The sequence below is a fragment of the Plecotus auritus genome (assembly GCF_963455305.1).
Source record: "Plecotus auritus genome assembly, chromosome: 9".
NCBI classification, from domain to species: Eukaryota; Metazoa; Chordata; class Mammalia; order Chiroptera; family Vespertilionidae; genus Plecotus; species Plecotus auritus.
The window spans coordinates 1252601-1268695 of NC_137783.1; the positions used below are offsets into that span (position 1 = coordinate 1252601).

At 58.1% G+C, this 16095-nt stretch overlaps 2 protein-coding genes across 3 annotated transcripts; one reads left to right on the forward strand and one right to left on the reverse strand.

Moving 5' to 3' along the window:
* Positions 1 to 11: 11 nt before the first annotated feature.
* LOC308257940 (ATPase PAAT-like) lies at positions 12 to 7701 on the reverse strand. 2 transcript variants are annotated; one of them, XM_080688131.1, is made up of 6 exons: positions 6685 to 7701; positions 5372 to 5575; positions 4317 to 4389; positions 2115 to 2321; positions 1360 to 1811; positions 12 to 1221 (listed from the first exon to the last, which is right to left on the reverse strand). In XM_080688131.1, the coding sequence occupies exons 1-6, from the start codon at positions 6834 to 6836 to the stop codon at positions 987 to 989; spliced, it is 1323 nt and encodes a 440-aa protein (XP_080544257.1). In that variant the 5' UTR covers positions 6837 to 7701; the 3' UTR covers positions 12 to 986. The 2 variants fall into 2 exon arrangements, with proteins under 2 accessions (XP_080544257.1, XP_080544258.1); XM_080688132.1 differs by lacking the exon at positions 2115 to 2321 and having other exon boundaries at positions 6685 to 7692.
* Positions 7467 to 15532, forward strand: PSTK (phosphoseryl-tRNA kinase). Its single transcript, XM_080688134.1, has 6 exons — positions 7467 to 7746; positions 12107 to 12395; positions 12529 to 12730; positions 13146 to 13227; positions 13596 to 13689; positions 15041 to 15532. The coding sequence occupies exons 1-6, from the start codon at positions 7531 to 7533 to the stop codon at positions 15235 to 15237; spliced, it is 1080 nt and encodes a 359-aa protein (XP_080544260.1). The 5' UTR covers positions 7467 to 7530; the 3' UTR covers positions 15238 to 15532.
* The last annotated feature ends 563 nt before the right edge of the window (positions 15533 to 16095 follow it).

Consider the following 16095-nt stretch of genomic DNA (forward strand, 5'->3'; position numbering starts at 1 on the left):
GGGACATCGTGTCCAAAACATCACCCCTTTATTCCCCATTTTACTGTTTCCAGAGCACACGCACTTATTCTTGGATGCAAATACCCCACCATCAGCACAGCAACAGTTACGCTTCCTGACGATGAGCTGCCACACGCCTCGCCCGTTGCGTACACCGAGCACAGAGCTCTGGGAGGCCCCGGGTTCGGAGTGGCAAGGGGAGTCCCCACGCTTTCCGGGGGGACGGCAGCACGATATCCTCTCGTTTTGCGTCAACCACTAACCCTAAATAATTCTAACAAAGCGTCCATTTCGATTTCACTTTCCTTCTGTAGCTACAGCAACAAAGAACGCAAAACCAGTGGCCCCAATGGACACTAATTTACAAATGCCAAACACAACTAGTTTCTTACTGAGACGAACAATTAGGAAAAGAAAGTAACAAATCTCTAACCATTTTCCCCTGTCCCTAAAATATAAGGTCTTTATATAAAACAGTGCATACTTCAAATATGTTCACAATACACACTAATGAACTGAACTAGAAATACTTAACTATTTAAAGATTTAAACACAGAAGTATGTGTACAATTCTGAGAGCGGACAGCTCTGCAAACAAAGTAACTCCTGACCCGATCCCGCGCACACTCAGGCACGGGGTCACGTCACAAGCACAGGAAGGTCATCCGCTCTCGGGGGCGGCCCGGGGTCACGTCACGGGGTCACGTCACAAGCACAGGAAGGTCATCCGCTCTCAGGGGCGGCCCGGGGTCACGTCACGGGGTCACGTCACAAGCACAGGAAGGTCATCCGCTCTCAGGGGCGGCCCGGGGTCACGTCACGGGGTCAGGTCACGGGGTCACGTCACAGCACAGGGACACGAACGCTGAGGTCACTTGATGCAGGTAGGACGCTGATCCTCACATGACAGAAACGCGTGCTCTGAGCTCGGGGCGGCGCTGTAATAAACAGTCATAGACATCGGCACGCACGGCGCCGCGGAGCGCCTATCTCTCCCCGTTGGAGAGTCCGTCCCCAGAGTCACAGTGTGTGAGCGGCACCCCCGGGGGCGGGGAGCCGGGGCTGTGCAGCGCGTGCGCCAGCAGCGCCACCTGGCGGTCGATGTGCTCCTGCAGGGCGCGCAGCCGCTCCTCCAGGTGGTCCGTCAGTCTCCGCTCCATCAGCTCCAGCTTTTTGGACAGAATCCTCTCCAGGTAGGAGCAGGCGGGCGGCTCGCCCATCCTGGAAGCGAATTGAAAGACGCAACGTAACCATCACCGCGGAAAAGGCGACAAAACAGCCACCTCCACGCCAGCCCACCACAGCCTGCTGCTGTCCACGTCGGTGCTCACCCGCCCGGGGCCCTGTGTGAAGACTCACCCGGCACCAAGGCCGCCTTCGCTGGGCGTGGGGGCGTGTCCCGGCCACGCGGCGCCCTGTGCCCCACGGAGACGGCGCACCTGGCCGCACACATCCTGGAGGAAGGGCAGCAGCTCGGGGGCAGGGGCCCCGGGGCTGTCACTCGCTCTCTTTGGTAAGAAGGACGCCGCGAGCTGAAGGTCCCTCCCGGGGAGAGGATGGCTCTGGGGCGCAACGTCCCAATCTCCGAGGGGGGCGGGGTTCCCTCCCCCGGGGGGCCGTGCGCGCTCATCCCCGGGAGCGTCCACGTCTTCAGTCCCGCGTCCCGACGTCAGCCCGGCTCTGAGAGGAGCAGGTGCGCAGGTCGGCCTGTCCCAGGCTCCCGAGGGCGCCGAGGCCCGCAGGCCCAGCACTCGCTTGCAGGCAGCGCTCCCCAAAACCGCCTGCAGCTGCTCCCCCACGGGAAGGCAGCGCTGAGGGAACAGGAAACAGGCTGTGAACAGCAGTGACCGAGCGACAGTTGGCAGCAATTTAGCATCAGGCCGGGGCACGCTCCCCTCGGGTCCTCGCACCCCCCTATGCAGGCAGCTGCACGACAGCCACCAGCAAGCGGAGGAGACCACGGTCACGGTCACCTGGCCGCCTGGTTCCAGTCCGGGCCTCTGACCACTTGCCTGTGGTTTCCGTCCAGAAAACACTAAGATGAACCCAGCGCACTCCGGGAAGCTGCCCTGGCACCGTTCATATTCCTTCGGGGCGCAGGGAAGTAAACGCACCTGCTGCTGGGAGCTGACCATACTCATCAGCTGCTGAGCTCCAGGTGACAGCGTGGACCCCATGGCCGCCACCATGCTGTGGACCCTCTCGAGGTCCACCCTGCACCCCAGAGCAGGAGAGCTTGTGGGAGACTTCGCTGGGACGGGCCGCACGTGCGTCACCACTTGACTGACGAACACGCACGGCTTTTCGCCAAAGGAGAGCAACTGGCATAAAACACAAGTTCAGGAACGTAACCACGTGGAACGGGAACCCCACGGCGGCCACCTCCTGCCGTCCCCGAGGGAACAGGGAAGCAGTCAAGAGTCTAAAGTTCACTGACAATGTCGCTAGAATAGTTAGAGTCTGAAAATACTCAACCATTTGAATAAAAAAGCCCTTTTCAAACCGAACAGTCCCATGTAAAATAACGTTTTACACACTTAGGTGAGGAGCCAAAGATAAACCGTTCCAATCTGACGGCTTCATGGACTGCAAGCTGCTCTGATACTATTTCATACAGAGCCGGCTGGCCAGGGCAGGCAGTGCCGCCGAAGCGGTCAATGGTGTCCAGTGCTTCCTGCTGCCCCATGTCGCCCACTGTCACCGGAACACGTTCCCTGTGTGTCTGGACAGCACGGCCGCTCAGTGGGAAGGGAAGAGGATTCAGACTCAGACAGACAGGCCTCAGCGAGGGTTCTGCTACTAGTCTTGTCCGGTGTCTGTGTGTGTGTGTGTGTACGTGTGTGTGTGTGTGTACGTGTGTGTGTATATGTGTGTGTATATGTGTATGTGTGTGTGTGCAGCGATGGCTCTGCTACTAGTCTTGTCTCGGTGTGTGCCTGTGTGTGTGTGTGTATGTGTAGGTGTGTATGTGTGTATGTGTGTGTGTGTGTGTGTGTGTGTGTGTGTGTACAGCAATGGCTCTCGTACTCTGCATGTGTGTGTGTGTATGTGTGTGTGCAGAGATGGCTCTATTCTGCGTGCGTGCGTGTGTATGTGTGTGTGTATGTGTGCGCGTGTGTGTGCAGCGATGGCTCTCCTACTCTGCGCACGTGTGTGTGTGTGTGTGTTTCCTGTGGTTGCTGTGATGACGATCAGTGGTAAATTTCCAGTATCTGCCACTGAGAAGGAGCTCAAAAACATGCATCCCTACTATTCTCATTCTAACTTTAATATACGACTGGCGCAGAAGAAACCCCACAGGAACCAAACATTTCCCTGAATGAAGCGCCCTTTGCACTGCACGACCTTCCACAGAAGTTACAGAAACACCCACCTTCCGAGACACCCCCCAGGGCTCACACCGCCCTCCGCTGACCTAAACCCTCCGTGGCACCAACGTGACTGTCATCCACCCTTAAGTCACCACCTCCCTGCACTTCCACACCCACATTCCAACCTCCACAGCACCCTTTCTGCTTTTTAATCCCCAAGACTTTCTCACTATCAAACAGAACGTGTTTTGCACATTGAACCTACTTATGTCTTGCCCACTGTAACATTCACACGAGGGCTTGGTTGCAATTTATTGTATGGCTGCTCATTCCTAAGTGCCCAGTACAGTACGTGGCAGCAACAGGCACTCAGAATGTTTTCACTGACTGAATCACCTTGCTTAAGCCACTTTAGAAGCGATGAACACATATGTACCTCCGAAACCACGTCCTGGAACAACCGATCCCGTCACCTGGGAGGCACAGCGAGCACCGGGTTTCCGGGATGGAAACCACCCAAGGACTCTTTCCCTCCGCTCCAGTCCTGCCCAGGAGGCCGGGGCTAAGCGGTGACATCAGCCACCAGCCCCCGGACAGGCGGCCCGTTTCCAGCTCGCGGCCCCTCCCCCAGACCGGCCACTTCACTGCAGCCAGTTCCATGCGGAGGCAGCTGGCCAGGTCTCTCTAACTCCGTGGTGCCCTGGTCTGAAACTCCCCGACCTGGCTCTTTTCCTCAGTATTTTGGTCCCAAATCTGCTCGTGGCTGTCTTGGCACCTACGTTTTACATCAAAGTAAAAATGACTTTTAACTGAGTCCCCCAAAGCCGAAGAGCACCACAGCATGAACCGTGTTAACACTAGTCCACGGCATGGCATGGCCATGGCTAATACATGGGCAGTTTTAAAGGGCGAACACTGAGAATTACTAACCCGGCATACAATGAATGTGCACCGTACAGAAACAACTGCAGTTTTCAACTTAGTTCAAATCTAGTCATGACTTACCTTTATTTTACAAGCACGTGCAGCCGACTCCAATTTTAGAAATTTTTTGTATAAAATAATTTTTTCTTGTTCACTGAAAATAAAAATAAAAATGGACTTTTTTATTTTTACACATTATCACTCTTTAAAATTGAGAAATTATTTTAAATGTTTAAAACTTATTCCCGAGAGAGGAAGGGAGGAGAGAGAGATAGAAACATCAATGATGAGAGAGAATCCCTGATGGACTGCCTGGCGATTGCCCTCTACTGGGGATGGAGCCAGCACCTCAGGCACGTGCCCTGACCGGGAATCCAACCGTGACCTCCAGCTCATGAGTGGACCGATGCTCAACCACCAGCCATCCCCGCCGGGCTATTATCACTGTTAATGGTCACATTTAGAAATAAGGGTTTCCAGGGCAACGCTTCTAATAATCCCCTTTTCCCGCTGAGGGTGGTGGCTTCCTAGGAAACTGCGGGGGGCCAGACTACACCGCCCACTTACCAGCTTATGAGAGAATTAAACTTGGTAACAAATGTATCATCTTGTAGCACAAGCATATTGCAACGCTCAATGAACATATCTACTACTCCCAACATGCGTGGTACATACAACGGTTCATATGTTGAGTTACATAAAAGAGAGGTTAGGACAGGATCTTTGTAAAAACTCGGAAAAAGGCATAACCCCAGGGTAGGTACGCTGGAATGGCAGTGTTGGGCTCCGCACTGTTTGTTTGTAAAGGGCTTCCTTCAAGCAGGTCTGTCCAAAGCGCCAGGCTGACGGACAGAGTACTGTTTAAGGGAAACAGAGGAAACCGCTTCCAGGCCCTGGTGGGACCCTCACCAGCTCACCTCCCTTCTACCAGCCGTCAGTTTGCAGTTGCTAAGGCAACAGGGCGGATCCAGCCTGTGGCAGGGATCCCCAAGGCCTGAACTCCCAGGCGGCTGCTGTGTTTCCAGCTACTCCCCCCACCCCCAACATCTGAGGCCAACGTCAGAGAAGCAAGAGCTGCGGCCAGAGCTGCGGAGACAGACACCCTCCTTGAGAACGTGCGCAGGGAGGCCACGCACCTGGTATCCAGCACATCCCCAACACTCCTGCCCCTACTGGTGCCACAGTACTCCTCGCCTAAGTACACCTCCATGTTTCTTGCTGAACTTAAAATGCCCACAGAAACGATTTCTTCACCTCCACTCGGGTCGCAGCTCAGGGAGAGGAAGCAGGGCTGTTCCTCTGGGCTCTTCCGGCTCCTTTTCAGAATCACCAGGTCCCGGCTGAGGAGGAGAAAGGGACAAACATGGAACCGTGTGCCCTCTGCACACGCCGCTGCCCCGCCGACCCGGCCCCGGGCTGACATTCCGTTCACGGCCATTTGCCTTTGGGGTTCACACCCTCCAAGCAGCCAACACGAGCTCCACACAGATTCTCAGAGAAATGGTGAGGTCAGCCCTGGCCTGTCTTCTCAGCGGGTGGGCATCCGGGCAGAGACTGAGGGACGCGGGGTCACGGGCATGGACCTTGGTTGCAGGTCCAGCCTGGGCCCAGGTGGGGGGGAGAACAGGAGGCAACCAATCTGTTTTCTCTGTCTTTCCCATCCCCTTCTCCCTCCCCGCCATTCTCTTTCTAAACAAAACAAAACAAAACGGAATGGAACCGGGGAAACTCCCTCCTTTGAGGAAGAGGTATTTGGACCTCAGGGTTTCTCCTGCTCTCGCCCTAGATCGTGGTCGGCAAACTGCGGCTCGCGAGCCACATAAGGCTCTTTGGCCCCTTGAGTGTGGCTCTTCCACAAAATACCACGGCCTGGGCGAATCTATGTTGAAGAAGTGGCGTTAGAAGAAGTTTAAGTTTAAAAAATTTGGCTCTCCAAAGAAATTTCCATCGTTGTCCTGTTGATATTTGGCTCTGTGGACGAATGAGTTTGCCGACCACTGGGCTAGATCACGGACATCTTCCTCAATCCGCTGTAAGGACTTATTTAATCTAAGGCTCACGGCACCTGTTCTGTGAGGAGTGGGGGCAGAACGGGATGAAAGACAGAGGATCTTTTTCCAAATTCCAGGAGGGAGACTCCCGAGGGCTGGGAGCGTTTTTCTGCCTCTTGGGCCGCAGGAGGGTGTTGTTTGTTGGGGGACAGGGGCCTGCAGGGCTGACCTGAGGACACACGGCCCCCCGCCCCGTGCCCGGCGCCCCACGCGCAGCCGCCCCGCCCCCCCCAGCCCCACCCCTCGCGGTTCTTGCCCGGCTCCCCGCACAGCCCGTCCCCAGCTGGGCTCCCGGACCCCGGGCCCGGACGCTCTCCCCTCTCGGCCCCAAGTCCCCTCACACCTCCCCCCCCCGCCCCGGAGCGTGGCCGCCACCCGTCCCCGCCGGCCCAGCGCACCCCGAGGCAGGTGGCGCCAGCAGCTCATCCCAGTCCGAGTCCTGGGCTCCGCGGACACGGAGGCTCCGGCCCAGGGCCCCGCACGCGGCATCCCAGGAAGAGGCCAGCGTCGGGTGTCTGGCCGATCGCTCGTCCTCAGTCTCGGTCTCCATTGGGCCACCGCCGGGCCCGGCCGGCCCGGAACCTCTCTTCCGGAGCTCCGGTTTCCGGCGGGGCCGAGGGGGAGAGGACGACGCCCAGCAACTTCCGGCTGGGCCGGCTGCAAACCCAGTAGCGGCGGCCTCAGGCTCCTCGGGGGCGAGAACTAGTTCGGTAGCAGCGCAGGCGCGTGCCGGCTGCCCACGCGCGGCGTGAAGGCGCAGCTGACAGTTACTCTGCCCTCCCGCCTGTCAATCAGGTCAGGGCGGGGCAGCGGAGCCTGGCGGCCCGACTGTCAGGTCCGCGCCGATTCCTTGACTTGCAGTCACTGAGCTCCCCAAGGCCGCCGGGGGAGCGGTGCAGTCTCTCGGGTGACTCTCCCGGGGCGGGGACTTCACCGCCACCAGCGCGAGGCCCAGACCCCGAGGCCCGGCCGGCGCCCGGCAGGAAGGACGACTAACCGAAGATTCCCCTCTCGGGCCCGTTAGATGTCCTGGCGTTGGGGGCCGCATTGCTACGCCTCCCGGCCCGAAGGGCGCACCAGCACCGCAGGTCACCGCGGGGACCTCCCGCCGACAGCCGACGCCTCGGGTCACTCGGGTTCAGACGCGCCTCTTCGTGCCCCGCGGCGCCGGGCGGAGCAGCAGCGCGGGCGGAAGGCGGCTCCGGACGCCACGCTGCCGGCGGCTCGCGGCCTCCCGGGGCGGCATGAAGGCCGGCGAGGACGCCCGGGCGGCGCGCGGCGAGGGCCCGCGGCGGCTGGGGCTCTGCGTGCTGTGCGGCCTGCCCGCCGCGGGCAAGTCCACCCTCGCGCGGGCCCTCAGCCACCAGCTGCGGCGCGAGCGGCGCTGGGTCGTCGGCGTCGTCGCCTACGATGACGTCATGCCGGACGCGTTTCTGGAGGAGGCGGCCGCCGGGCCATTGGTCAGTCCGCGCGGGGGCGGGGCCTCGGCGGCGGCCTTAGGCAAAGCATCTGCTTGGCTGCAGGCTGGAGGGAACCTGGGGTGGGAGGTGGCGCCCAGGGCTGGAGTGGTGCTGGATTGGGGGGCATGAGGCTGGGGTAGCGTAGAATGAGTTGACTGCATGTTAAGAGTAATTCATTATAGAGACTTATATGCACGTATGGGGCAGGTATGTATGTATATTCTCTACGGTGTACTCTTATGGGGTCAGGTTCTGAAGTCCGCGTGCAGGTGGAAATCTCCAGGTCAAATAGACTCTTGAAATTCCTTTGGGAAGGTGGTTCTCTCAAAAATCCCACCATAGCCAGTTTAACATCCAGCCAGGCGCGAATGCAGGCTTGTGGGGCTTAGAGTTTATACCATTTGGGGAACCTTTTTTAAGAAAAAGGAATACAAGCCTGGCTGACATAGCTCAGTGGTTGAGCATTGACCTATGAAGCAGGAGGTCAGGGTTCGATTGCCAGTCAGGGCACATGCCCAGTTTTCGGGCTCGATCCCCAGCGTGGGGTATGCAGGAGGCAGCCGATCCATGATTCTCTCTCATCACGGATGTTTCTCTCTCCCCCTCTCCTTTCCTCTCTGACATCAATAAAGATATATTTAGAAAATAAAAAACAAGAAAAGAAAAAAGAATACAGGTAACAACATTGCTAGGGTCCCTCCCAGGACGATAAAGAGGCTGTACAAATGAAGGACCTGGGCCTCCACTTTCCTTCATTCTGGGTAAACCTGCCTCATTCTGGGTAAACCTGCCTCTGCAGGCAAAGGGGAGGGTGGTGCCAAACGCATTAATGGCTTGTACTTAGGGACCAACTTGTATGTTCCAAGTACACACTTCTCTTTAAGCCCTCAAATCCCGCTCTCTGCCGTGAGATACATCCCCTGGGAGAAGCAAGTGAAAGCTGAGGCTTCTGGGTAGAGTAGATTGATGCTCCCCATCTCATGCTCACTCCATAGCAAACACTCACTGGCTGAAATATTCTGAATACTTGAAGTAGTTATTTTTGTCGTTTAGGCCTGAGTGTAGATTGTTAACGTAGAAAAAAACAAAAACATTCAAACCTGTAAAGAGTTTCTGTGAGTTTATTTGAGCCAGACCGTCGACAATTGCCAGGAAGAGCAATCTCAATGTATCTCAGCCGTGGGCAAACTACGGCCCGCGGGCTGGATCCGGCTGTTCTATCCGGTTCTCTTGGTCTCCCCTCCGCTCCTTTACTTTGAATGTATATTCGTTCACACGAACACTCCATCCATGCTTTTGTTCCGGCCCTCCGGTCCAGTTTAAGAACCCATGGTGGCCCTCGAGTCAAAAAGTTTGCCCACCCCTGACTAGGTAGTGCTCTGGAGAACGGTGGTTTTTCACCTATTTTTATAAATTGCCATCAAAGGAGGGGACCTAAGTGGGTCACATGATGGATGAGGGAGGCGGGAGAAAACATGATGGGGTGGGACCTCTGGGACTGGATTAAAAGCAAAATGATAAACACACACATCTTTTACACAGGTGGGCACAGGACCGTTAACAGTCCAGTTAACACCGTAACAGTAATAATGAGGGAATTTGTGGGCTCTGCCCAGGTGTCCTGGGGGGTGGTGGGGGGGAAGGAAGTAACAAGTAACCTAGATATTTCACAGGTATGTTATCTTAGATGCTCAGTAAAGATCAGAGTTGATCTTTGTCAGGGAAGATACTGGCCTAGAACGTGACTACCCACTATAAACTGCTCTTTACTGAAAAGGTTTTCATTTCAGACCGTCCTCCGTGGTTACTTTAGGTCTCCGGGTTTGCAAGGCCACCACGCAGGCTTTCCCCGAGTTAGTCAGGTTAGCGTTGGGCGCCTTTTTGTCCAGAAGATGAATTCACATAAATAAAGTACAACTATGATGTGGTTCTACAACCGGACAATCAGTGGGTCCGGTCCGCCTGTCACTGCTTGAGCCAATGAAGCAGAGACAGGGCTGAATCGTATATGAACATTTATTCCAGTACTGCCGGGAGGGTGTGAGAACAGGTTACCCACAAAAATGTGCTGTCTCCCCACCATAAGCCAGCCGCTTGTATTGGGTAGGACAAAGACTCCATGGGGAAGTGGGCAAAAGGAACAAGAATGGGTGTGAAGAGTGGGCAGCTTACAGGCTATGCGGGCTGGGGGTTTGCAAAGGGCTGGGGGTATGCAAAGGGCTGGGGGTTTGCAAAGGGCTGGGGGTTTGCAAAGGCCTGGGGGTTTGCAAAGGGCTGGGGGTTTGCAAAGGCCTGGGGGTTTGCAAAGGGCTGGGGGTTTGCAAAGGCCTGGGGGTTTGCAAAGGCCTGGGGGTTTGCAAAGGCCTGGGGGTTTGCAGAGGGCTGGGGGTTTGCAAAGGGCTGGGGGTTTGCAGAGGGCTGGGTGTTTGCAAAAGGCTGGGGGTTTGCAGAGGGCTGGTGCCTCGGGTGCAACAGGTGGTTAAGCTCTCGCGCTAACAGGCAGCTCCCGCAGTGGAGAATGGGCTGCATTTCCAGGTGAGCCGGGTCCGTCTTGTAGCCCCCAGTCCCCAGCCAGGCTCCAATGTGCTCTCTCTCATCAACGAACACCCCGGCTAAGAAAGCACGATTAATATTTGCTGTAATCACAGCTGGTCCCCAGTATTCTATTCCTGCCCTAACAATTTCATCTATTTGTATATATGCCAAAACACAGCACATTTGGTGCATGGAAAAGTCTGGGCCACTCCAGCGAAGTTCCTGCTTGCCCATTCCTGGCTCATTCTGAGGTGGACACAGTATCAGGTCGCGGGCCGCCCCGGGTTCCCTAGCTGACAGCATTTGACGCTGCGGGAAGCTGGGAGCCGCGGTGAGGATTGCTGCCTCCTCTGGGCTCTTCCTCATTCTTGCTTCCCACTCAGACGGACAGAGGCCATGGGGCTCCTCTCGTCACGTGAAAGGGTGTCACCACTGCTTTGGTGGTGTTTTCAGTGAGTTTAGCTGATGGATGTGTTGGAGGTGCCCTGGTCTCCGTGACGTGGTAGGTGTGGACCGGCAGGAGAGGACCCTGACCTCCTGTCCTGGTCTTGGCTTCATGGCTGTGTCAGAGCTCCCCACAGCCCTGGAGCGGCACAAGATGACAAGCATCTCAAGCCATTCATTCCCTTCCCCTGGCGGATGGAGAAGGGGCCACATGCCCACCTGACCGCTCAGGGAAGGCCAGCGTGGGGCACAAACGAACGCCCTGGGCGCCAGGGCGGAGACCACAGTTCCCTCACTGTTACTGCTGTCGCGTCATTGGCCGGTTTACTGTCCCGCACCCGCCTGTAAAAGAAGCATGTGTCCTTCACCTCACCCAGTCCCAGGGGTCCCCCCTTGCTTTCCCGCCTCCTAACCTGTCAGCAGTGGGATTCATGGGACCCAGCCTCCTCTTGGACGGGAACGTATAAAACAAGGTGAAAAGCCGTACCCTCCAGAGCGCAATCCCAATACACGGAGATTCTGCTTCCCGGCAGCTGCGCCCCGATTGGCCCAGACTCACACACACTCTGTCCAGGTGTGACTGTTTCCCCACCAACTCCTGCCTCTGCTTCCCTCTCCCCCCTGGCCCAGGGCCCTTCAGCCGACCTTTCTGTCCACACTTCCTTGTTTCGGGGGAAGCAGAGCCAGCGGAGCCAGCCTCGGTCTCTGTGGCAGCTGTTGGCTTGGCTTCCTTCTCCCGGCGGTAGCAGCTTTCTGTCCTTTATTCACCGCGGAGCCACACAGTAATTTAAGAGGCATTTCTGGAGCATCTGGTGATGCCAGGCCCTCTGCAGGAGGTGGGGTGTGCCGGGGCCTCGCAGGGACATAGAGCTGTGCAAGCAAACGGCTCAGCAGCGTGCACCCCGCCCCAGTGGAGCCCCGGGATGTACAGGACCAGGGTCGTGACAGCCGAGGGAGGTCCCGGACGCTTCTGCACGGCCGTCCGAGAGGATGCACGGGCTGGTGTCATCGAGGAGGAGTTTTACAGGAGGACATGGAGGCATGTGCCCAGCCGGCGTGGCTCAGTGGTTGAGCGTTGACCTCTGAACCAGGAGGTCACAGTTCGATTCCCAGTCAGGGCACATGACTGCGTTTCGGGCTCCATCCCCAGTCGGGGGCGTGCAGGAAGCAGGGGATCCGTGAGTCTCTGGTTATGGATGTTTCTCTGTCTCCCTTCCTCTCCGGGATCCATACAAATGCACCTAATGAAAAGGAAGGGGAAGAAGTGCGTCAGGGCACCCCGGCGGCTCGGTGCGCAGGCGGGATGTCCCTGCGGGGCCGGTGGGACGGGCCAGCGCCTCCGCACGGATTGTGCGGGACGGTGCGTTCGGGTCTCTTGCAGCCGCCCCGCTGGAAGGCGCTGCGCCGGGAGCTGCTGGCGTGCCTGGAAGGCTTCGTGCGGGCGCTGCTGCACCGGGACCCGCTGTCGGCGCCGCCCGGGGGCACGGAGGCCCTGTGGGAGGCCTTCGCCGCCTGCCTGCGGGCTCAGGGCCTGCTGCGCCCCGCCTCGGAGGGCCCGGCCCGCTACCTGCCCACCCCGACCGCGGCGGCCGGACCTTTGCTGCTGATCTTGGACGACAACTTCTATTACCGGAGCATGAGGCACGAGGTCTGCCAGCTGGCGCGCAGGTGTAAGTGAGCCGCCCGCGCTCAGCGCACCCAGGTGGATGGAGGGAGGGGGGGGCAGTTCCCAAAGCGGCTGCTCCCGGCGGCCGGACCGGTCTAGCTTCCTCCGCGCTCACCGCGGCTCCCGATGGCTCGCAGACTCGCTGGGCTTCTGCCAGCTCTTCTTGGACTGCCCCCTGGACACCTGCCTACAGAGGAACGGCCGGCGGCCCGGGGCGCTGCCCGCCGAGACCATCCGCCTGATGCGGACGAAGATGGAGGAGCCCGACCCCCGGAAGCACGCCTGGGAGCGCAACAGCCTCACGGTGCGGAGCTCCGCGTGCTCGGCGGCCGAGGCCAGGTAGCTGCCCCCGCCCCCCCCCCCAAGAGAGCCGCTCCCCCCCCAGAGAGCCGCTCCCTTCCCCCCCCCAGAGAGCCGCTTCCCCCCCCAGAGAGCCGCCCCCCCAGAGAGCCGCTCCCCCCCCAGAGAGCCGCTTCCCCCCCCCAGAGAGCTGCTCCCTTCCCCCCCAGAGAGCCGCTCCCCCCCCAGAGAGCCGCTCCCCCCTCCAGGTAGCCGCTCCCCCCCCCAGAGAGCTGCCCCCACCCAGGTAGCTGCTCCCCTTCTAGGTAGCTGCTGCCCCACCATAGCCTCCCCGTTTCTCTTAGCATAGCTGCGGGCTACCCCTCACATGAGGAGGCACAGTCCCCCCCCCCCAACCAGGTGAAGATGTGGGGTACAGTGATTTGCTGTGTAACATGTCCTCCTCCTCCTCCAGCCCCGAGCTGACCGGCCTGCTGCTTGCTGCCCTGGAAACCCCAGCACCCTGCCCCTCCGCAGAGGACAAGGCAGAACAGAAGGTGCGTCTCCCCTCAGGGCGGGGGAAGGCCACCTTTGCAGGAAGGTCTTCTGGAGCCCAGGGGACAGGCCCCGCCCCTGGACGCAGGGGTGCCCTGGGGGTGCCCCGCTCCTGTGCGGAGCCTCTGTGTGGGTCACTGCGAGGGCCAGGAGGGGGCCGCTCACACAGACTGACGGCTCTGTGGCCGCCTCGTGTTTTCCTGGCGAGCCCATCACTGTCACTCACCTGCCCCCCTGCCCCCAGCACCCCGCTTCCAGCGGACGCATCTCACTGGGAGCCCCTCCTCCAGGAGGAGGAACAGCAGAACCCGCCAGCCCCGCAGCCAGGCCCTTTCTGAGCCGCACCATCTCATCAGTGTCTGTCCCGCAGGAAGCGGACAGAATGGTTTGCTCCACCAGCACGCTGCACCAGGCGGACCAGACGCTGCGAAGGATCATCTCCGAGACGATGAAGGAAGCGAAAGGTACGCGGGTCGTCGTATGCGTGAGCGCGCTTGGTCTCGCTGCCGCCAGGGGGACGCAGATAAAACCGGTGAGGCCTCCGCAGGCCCAGGACGCCACGTGGGAAAGGTCAGTGCTGCGAGGGGGGGAGGCCGGGCCTCACGGCTGCCACAGGATGGACGGGCAGCGTTACCATGGGACCCAGCTGTGCCACTCTTTTTTTAAAAAATATATTTTTATTGGTTTCAGAGAGGGAGGGAGAGGGGGAGAGAGAAACATCCATGAAGAGAGAATCATGGATCGGCGGCCTCCTGCAAGTCCCCTCTGGGGATCGAGCCCGCAACCAGGGCCTGTACCCTGACGGGAATTGAACCCGGGGCCCTTCAGTCCTCAGGCCGGCGCTCTAGCCACGGCGCCACCCGGCCAGGGCAGCAGGGCCCTCTTAGGCACACGCGTTCCTGGCAGCATCATTCGTGACAGCCGGAAGGGGAAAGCAGCCCGATGCCCATCAGCTGGCGGCGGCTTAGAGAGAATGTGGCATCCACAGAACACGGGCCGTTCGCCACAGACAGGAATGCAGCCCTGATGCATGTCACATGGCGAACCATGAACATATTATGCAGCATGAAAGCAGAGAACGGCCCCGGCAGCCTCGGCACCGGAGCGTCAGGGCGGGACATCCCAGCCGTGGGCAAACTACGGCCCGCGGGCCGGATCCGGCTGTTCTATCCGGTTCTCTTGCTCTCCCCTCCGCTCCTTTACTTTGAATTTATATTAGTTCACACAAACACGCCATCCATGCTTTAGTTCCGGCCCTCCGGTCCAGTTTAAGAACCCATGGTGGCCCTCGAGTCAAAAAGTTTGCCCACCCCTGATAGACTCAGTCACTGGATTGGTGGGGGCGGGGGGCTGGGGGGCGGGTGGGGAACAGGAAGGTGATAGCTGAACATGACGCCGTCTGGACTGTGGCTCCGGTGCACACGTCTGAGTATCCTACAGCCACTGCGCTGTCGTTTACATGGAAACCACATGTGGGCTGGACACAGGCACTCCACCCGGCAGGACGCGGAGGACCGCGCTGGTGGGTGACCGCGTTCCCGAAGCAGGCGGCCCTCCTCCGCCTCAGGCCTCGGTGCCTGTCCGTTCAAGGTGGTGGGTCAGCTGTCAACGAGCCTCCCCTTCAGGCTTGTCTTCGCCGCCCAGCGACTTCACAGCAGGTCACTGAGGGACTCGCTGTCACGTTGATGGGGCCTTCTGTCCCTGCCACCCGCTCGGCTGTACTGACGGGTGTGACTGTCTGAGGAACCCAGGGGCTCTCCGAGTCACGGACCGCCCGCTGGCGTGGCCCCGTGACCGAGACTGTCTTGGTTTCAGATGCGGGCGTGCGGCCTCCCGGCCTGAAGCTCCTGGCGGAGGCGCTGAACCAGCTCCGGGCGGAGCTGCTGCGGGACCTGAGGCTCGGGACCAAGGCACCCCTGTGCGCGCAGGCCCGGGGCGTCCCGGACGTGGCTGCTCTCTTCCGTGACGAGAAAGACAGCCTCGTGCACAAGTACCTTTCAGAGCAGCATTAGGACTCTCCGTTTCCAGTCAGAGCGCTGATGGTGGTCAAGATTTCGCAAACTGATTACGGTTTTGTATTCCTGCAATTTCTCTAGGCCCATGACACGGGTGGCCAGACTTACTGTTCACAAAAATTCGATCCATTTGTCGTAACAAAAATGACTGGTCATCCACCTGTCACGTGTGGCGTGGAGAACTGAGCCTCAGAGGCCGCCTCCCTCGTTGATGTGCGGGACCCGCAGGGCTGCGTGGGGCGGGAGGCACCCTGAAAGGATCTGTAATAAATGAAGAAACTAGGAAGGAGACAATGGCTGTGTGGAGCTTCCGTTTTTAAGTCATGTGACAGATCTACTCAGGGGTAAGGCATTCTACAAATTCCAGCTAATGTAGCCATAAACCTTGTTTTCATTAACATTTTAAATACTGGAAAGTTACTAAAACGTTAATTGGGTCCTAGTTCTCAAGAAAGAAAAATGGAAATCATTAGGCAGTGTTAGTTGTTTATTCAGACGTTACAGAGGCAGAGCTGCTTGCCCATGGCCATACACTGGGCCCGGGCATTTCCGCGCTGAGCTCTTTCTGGAATCCCCAGACAAGTTTTTGCAACCAGACTCATTTTGTTTTGCATACAAAGTATGTTCTTTACATCAAAGTACATATTAACAAAAACACGTTCTAGAAATCGTATACCCTCTAAAACTATTTAATGAAAAAATCCTTAGGGAATTTTTAAAAATAATACAGCCATGTGGTAAATATTTTTGCAGAACTTAAAATGAGGTTTATCTCTGAACATAAATTTAGCAATATTCCCTTAATCAAACAATTCTGCAGATGAATGGCAAACACCTTTTTCTAAAAGGAAATAG

Bases quoted from the DNA above. Each gene is read 5' to 3' on its own strand.
- LOC308257940 (XM_080688131.1), bottom strand. From the start codon at position 6,836: ATGGAGACCGAGACTGAGGACGAGCGATCGGCCAGACACCCGACGCTG. The intron at 5,576-6,684 runs GTGCGCTGGGCC...TCTCCTCCTCAG, and splicing joins CTGGCGCCACCTGCCTCGGG to CCGGGACCTGGTGATTCTGA. The intron at 1,812-2,114 runs GTGCGTTTACTT...CTGTTCCCTCAG, and splicing joins TGGTCAGCTCCCAGCAGCAG to CGCTGCCTTCCCGTGGGGGA.
- PSTK (XM_080688134.1), top strand. From the start codon at position 7,531: ATGAAGGCCGGCGAGGACGCCCGGGCGGCGCGCGGCGAGGGCCCGCGG. The intron at 12,731-13,145 runs GTAGCTGCCCCC...CTCCTCCTCCAG, and splicing joins TGCTCGGCGGCCGAGGCCAG to CCCCGAGCTGACCGGCCTGC. The intron at 13,690-15,040 runs GTACGCGGGTCG...TCTTGGTTTCAG, and splicing joins GACGATGAAGGAAGCGAAAG to ATGCGGGCGTGCGGCCTCCC.